Here is a 5,060-nt window from a genome sequence, read left to right on the forward strand (position 1 = left end):
CACACAAACGTTAGAATCAGGTTTTTATCCATTCATTTTCATTCACTTTTTTTTCAGACAGATGTCATCAGAAATGATATTGTATTGGACAAAGACAGTTATCTGTGCGAATGAAACATCTCCGCACCTGCCCTTGCTCATTAATGGGGCAACGACATGCTGACTCAGTTATGCGTGTGACGGGACGCTGACTCCACTACGGATCACCTTGTTTCCTCAAGTTTCATTTAATGACATGATTACTGACTGATTAAGAACGAGAGGTTTCTGACTCATTGCTGCATAAGCCAACCGAATAAGTAACGCTGAGCCTTTAAAACCACGAAAAGAAAAGAAGCATTCCCATGGTGTTAGATTTGCACACATGATCCAAAGTCAATTTTGTGCCAACTAATCCTTGATCATGGAACATTTCGGTAAACAGTATCCAAGTGTATCTGATGGCAGATTTCCGTGGAAAGTATCTCGCAAAAATTAGCTTTGGACCACCCACAAAATACAGTAGTCTTAATCTTGAGATGAGATAATGATAACTACAAGATAAATTGCTGATTCTGAAACCCACAATAATTCTCCTCTTTTCCAACTTCCACTGCTACTACCACCTTATAAAAGGGGGCAGCCTTGGTTGTGGCAAAGGGCAATCCAGAGAGCAACAAAGAAACCTCAAGACTTCTTCCGGTATGGACAGCCTAAGCCATGATCAAGTAATTGGGTTTCCTGTAATCCAAGACCACCTAATGCATGCTTCTGATTCTGAGCCAGCTGACCAGTTCCTCAATTCCAATTCTTCCCACTCCAAACAAAGTAATGATTGTGCTGCAGTTTGATCTCAGTTCTGTATATCTTCGTCTGCTGTGCTGTATTCTAACTCATATTTCTCGTTCATTTCTGATTGCAGAAAAGGATTCAATCGTTGACTGGATAAGCAAGGCTGGAGAAAAAGCACAAGGCCTGAGAGGGCATGGTATATTATGTTACCATATCTTGAAGAAGCAAGGAATTAATTAGTTCTATGACACACTGAATAAAATTAGTCTACAATGCTTTGGATGCAGTGACCTTGGGCCCTAAGATCTCTGAAACCATGAAGGGCAAGTTGAGCATGGGAACAAGGATTCTCCAAGCCGGCGGCCTCGAGAGTGACTTCCGACAGGCTTTTGCCGTGGGCGAAGGCGAGAAGCTACTGAAAGCCTTCCAGTGCTATTTATCCACCACCGCAGGTCCTATCGCAGGGATGCTCTTCATCTCCGATGAGAAGATTGCATTCCGCAGCGACCAGTCGCTCAAGCTAACTTCTCCTAAAGGAGACCTGGTGAAGGTGCCATACAAGGTTATATATCAAAATCCTAAACTTCTCTCGCAACGCTAGCTTTAATTCATGCGTGTGGTAGTTTAACAATGTTCTTGTGCTACAGGTTTTGATTCCATTGATAAATATAAAGGTAGCACAACCAAGCGAGGACGCAAGGAAGCCAAGGCACAAGTATGTTCAGATTGTCACAGAGGATGAGTTTGAGTTTTGGTTCATGGGCTTTGTGAGCTGCGAGAGAGCCTTCAGGTACTTGCAGCAGGCAATCTCAGCACAACAATAATAATTCAAGCAGATGGCGTGAGAGGAAGTGATTAATTAATTACAGTTTCTCGGTGTGCCAAGTAGTGAAATTGCTTGATGTCTTCATCAATTGGGGAGCAGAGTTTTGTGTATGTAAAAGAATAGCCATTTGTTATTGTCTCTTTGTTTCTATGATAAGAGTTAGGAAACAAGTAGAAACCAGCTTGGAGTTGTATAATAGAATTGTATACGATTGTAGATGTTGATTGTGAATTAAGCTTTTGTTTATGAAATCAAACAATTATTAATAGAGTTGCAAATTCATTAGTGATGAACAGTGATGATCAGTCAGTATAAATATGATCCAATAAAATTTTAAAAACATTTTTTTAAAAGAAAAAGGAAAAAAAAATATGTGGATTTAGTATTTTTGATTTAATATTTTTGCGGAAAGCCAATGAGAGAATTGACCGACTTTTCCTCGTTCTCTCTCTGGCTCTGCGATTTCTCACAGGCCGCAGCTGCGCACGGCGACGGCGACAATGGCGAGGCCTCCGCGGCACTCACGGCTGCTCCCCGGACGGAGATCCTCCCCCTTCACTCTCATTCTGATGGCGCTACTCACTGTCTCGGTGGTCCTCCTCATGCTCCTCGCTCTCGGGATCTTCTCCCTCCCTGTTGAATCCGACGGTCCCGCCAAGCACGGTCCTCGAAGATCCATCCGGGAGGCGTGCGTTGAGCTCTTGTTTCATGGTGGTGTTACTAGAGGCAGATCGATCGGATCTGTAGGCTTTCGCCTTGGATCCGGTGGGTCCCCGCTTCGACGCTAGTGATTGTGTTTCTGGGTTTTGCAGGAAGAATGAGCCGGAGCACGGAGAGGATCAGTGGACGGAGGTGATCTCGTGGGAACCCAGGGCATTTGTGTATCACAATTTTATGGTTGATTGCCATTCTCTTCTTTTATAAGTTTATGTTGCTTCCTCCCTTTCAAGTTGGCTTATTGTTCTTGATTCTCTAGTTTACTCTGTGGGATGTATCTGCCTCATTTATGGATCTGAATAATGGTGAAATTGCCTCCAATAATCGACTCTCTTCTGAAAAATTGGCTAATTTTTTTCGACAAATGAGTCACAGTGCACTCGCCTGTGAATCCTTGTGAAGAAATAGGCTGTTTAACGAAAGACGACTATGGGAAGTAGGATAGTCCTCTGAAGAGAGTGTCTAATGTTTTGAAAAATGAGATCGTGGTTGTTTTTTTTCTTAGTTTCAATGTTTGTAAGTCGGGTGATTTCAAGGTTTGCTGGAGTGCTTCAGGCCTTTTCTTTTTTAAGTTCTTCAATCATCTAGTTTACATTACTTTGAAGTCCTAAGTTCTACATTTCCATCTCATGCCCAATCTATTTCTTTATCCTTTCTATTTTGATTTTTTTCTTTGTGGCGATATCCATATCTAAAATGGCAACATCAACCCCTCATTATTTTACATTATTGTGCCTATTTGTCTACCAGTTTGGCATGAGTAGAGCATAATAAAGTTGCTGTGTACACTTATTGCTCCATCCGCCATGAAGATATGATAACATGGGTTCAAGAGACAAATCTTAGCTTCCTTTTTTCTGAATAAAAAATGTTAACTTCCTTAATTGTTATCATCCTGTTATTTGTTCCTATGACCTTTATTTTCTCTCAAGTGTTGCCTAGTCACCTACGCATGTTATATCGTCTGCATGGTTTTTAATGTTATTCATGTCTTTTATAAGTGACAATAGCTGTTTTATATGTGTGCTAATCAGTCCCAGAAAGAGTGTGAGTACCTCATTGAATTAGCAAAGCCTCACATGCAGAAGTCAACAGTTGTAGATAGTGTGACAGGTCGGAGTAAAGACAGCAGGTTTATATTTCATTTCCCTGTCTCTTTTATCATCTGGCTACTAGTTAATCATCTTAAAGTGTAACAATGTCTTCCAGGGTGCGGACAAGTGCTGGCATGTTTCTTAGAAGAGGACAAGACGAAATCATCCGAACAATTGAGAAAAGAATAGCAAACTTTTCCTTCATACCGATGGGTGTGTATTTAGTATGTTATATGAACTGAAGAATTATGCCTGTTGGTTTATAGTATTTCAGGATGTGTTAGATTCTGGTTTATACAAAATTATTTTTCTGTGTTGCTATCTGCAAACGCTGACATATATCAGACCTTTGCTCCTCTTAATTTGTCAATATTATGTGAATTATAACTAGACTTCAAAAATAACTAGTTATCATGACTATTTATTGCAATTTGGTATCTTCTTACACCTTGACTCTGCATTCATCTGTGTATTTACTGGTTACATAGTATTTCTGAATTCACACTTTTTCCTGAACATACTCACAACTTTACTCTCTTAGCTTGATTTTAATTTTTTTTTAAAATGTATTTCAATTTTTGGGTCATTCATTCAATTTTCTTCTAGTAAATTTCTTGAAGAATGCTGGGTTTCCATCAGTTTCAATTTGCTGAACTTTGCACCCTCTATGTTGGTTATATGAATATCTTACTAATATAGTCAGTCATCATGCCACTATTCTCCCATCAAAGATGAATTACACATCTATTCTAGTGCCAGTTTTTCGTCAGTCTATTCTGTAGATGTTTTTACACAGCTAAGATTTGGTTTTGTTCCTTAATTCAGAGCATGGAGAGGGTCTTCAGGTTCTTCATTACGAAGTTGGTCAGAAATATGAACCTCACTTTGATTACTTCATGGATGACTTCAACACTAAGAATGGCGGTCAGCGAATAGCTACACTTCTCATGTACCTGTAAGAATCACCCTATATTGCTTTAGGAGGCTGGTCATTTTTTTTCAAAGAGTAACATCTTTTGTGACCTTAATGTTGCAATTTTTCTTGATCAGTTCTGATGTAGAGGAAGGTGGTGAAACTGTGTTTCCTTCTGCAAAATTCAACAGAAGTTCTTCACCGGAGTTATCGGAATGTGCAAAGAAAGGCCTTTCTGTTAAACCAAAGATGGGCAATGCTTTACTCTTCTGGAGTATGAAGCCGGATGCCTCCCTGGATCCATCTAGTTTACATGGTATATTTTCTATTTTTTTTTTTGTGATACACATACAGCCACTAAAATAATTATTTCCATTGTATCTGTTTGCACAAAAATCAACATCTTACCTACTGACTGAACTCATTGCAGGTGGATGCGCTGTTATTAAAGGAAATAAATGGTCTGCTACGAAATGGATGCGTGTTCATGAATATAGAACGTAGTTACTTTGCTGAGAAGGTACTTTAATTCCTTATCCTCCTTGGCTTGAGAAATGCTACTGTGGCCTTCTGAAAGCAACATAATCATCATCTTTTATTCTATTAGGAAGATAAAAAGGCTGAGCAGAAATGCAGTTTTATGACTTAACGCTGGCATAACTGTGACAGTTAATTACAGTTTGGCCAATTAGATGGATGGGTAAAATCAAGCAAGCTACATACTGCATATGCCTTATGC

At 39.5% G+C, this 5,060-nt stretch overlaps 2 protein-coding genes across 2 annotated transcripts; both read left to right on the top strand.

Moving 5' to 3' along the window:
• The first annotated feature begins 612 nt into the window (after positions 1 to 612).
• Positions 613 to 1,882, top strand: LOC121989066 (GEM-like protein 4). The gene is made up of 4 exons (XM_042542883.1): positions 613 to 807; positions 902 to 967; positions 1,059 to 1,333; positions 1,419 to 1,882. Exons 1-4 carry the CDS (start codon positions 684 to 686, stop codon positions 1,593 to 1,595), a joined length of 642 nt encoding a protein of 213 aa, XP_042398817.1. The 5' UTR covers positions 613 to 683; the 3' UTR covers positions 1,596 to 1,882.
• Positions 1,883 to 1,992: 110 nt separating this feature from the next.
• LOC121989059 (probable prolyl 4-hydroxylase 3) lies at positions 1,993 to 4,842 on the top strand. Its single transcript, XM_042542874.1, has 7 exons — positions 1,993 to 2,285; positions 2,410 to 2,494; positions 3,349 to 3,446; positions 3,524 to 3,621; positions 4,234 to 4,363; positions 4,459 to 4,637; positions 4,752 to 4,842. The coding sequence occupies exons 1-7, from the start codon at positions 2,098 to 2,100 to the stop codon at positions 4,823 to 4,825; spliced, it is 852 nt and encodes a 283-aa protein (XP_042398808.1). The 5' UTR covers positions 1,993 to 2,097; the 3' UTR covers positions 4,826 to 4,842.
• Positions 4,843 to 5,060: the final 218 nt, after the last annotated feature.

The sequence above is a fragment of the Zingiber officinale genome, chromosome 6B (assembly GCF_018446385.1).
Source record: "Zingiber officinale cultivar Zhangliang chromosome 6B, Zo_v1.1, whole genome shotgun sequence".
Lineage (NCBI taxonomy): Eukaryota > Viridiplantae > Streptophyta > Magnoliopsida > Zingiberales > Zingiberaceae > Zingiber > Zingiber officinale.

What these genes read in the sequence shown, in the direction of transcription:
- LOC121989066 (XM_042542883.1), top strand. Translation starts at nt 684, where the DNA reads ATGGACAGCCTAAGCCATGATCAAGTAATTGGGTTTCCTGTAATCCAA. An exon ending in TTCTTCCCACTCCAAACAAA is followed by an intron (nt 808 to 901) that starts GTAATGATTGTG and finishes TTCTGATTGCAG; the next exon opens with AAAAGGATTCAATCGTTGAC. An exon ending in ACAAGGCCTGAGAGGGCATG is followed by an intron (nt 968 to 1,058) that starts GTATATTATGTT and finishes CTTTGGATGCAG; the next exon opens with TGACCTTGGGCCCTAAGATC.
- LOC121989059 (XM_042542874.1), top strand. Translation starts at nt 2,098, where the DNA reads ATGGCGAGGCCTCCGCGGCACTCACGGCTGCTCCCCGGACGGAGATCC. An exon ending in TTGTGTATCACAATTTTATG is followed by an intron (nt 2,495 to 3,348) that starts GTTGATTGCCAT and finishes TGTGCTAATCAG; the next exon opens with TCCCAGAAAGAGTGTGAGTA. An exon ending in GGTCGGAGTAAAGACAGCAG is followed by an intron (nt 3,447 to 3,523) that starts GTTTATATTTCA and finishes AATGTCTTCCAG; the next exon opens with GGTGCGGACAAGTGCTGGCA.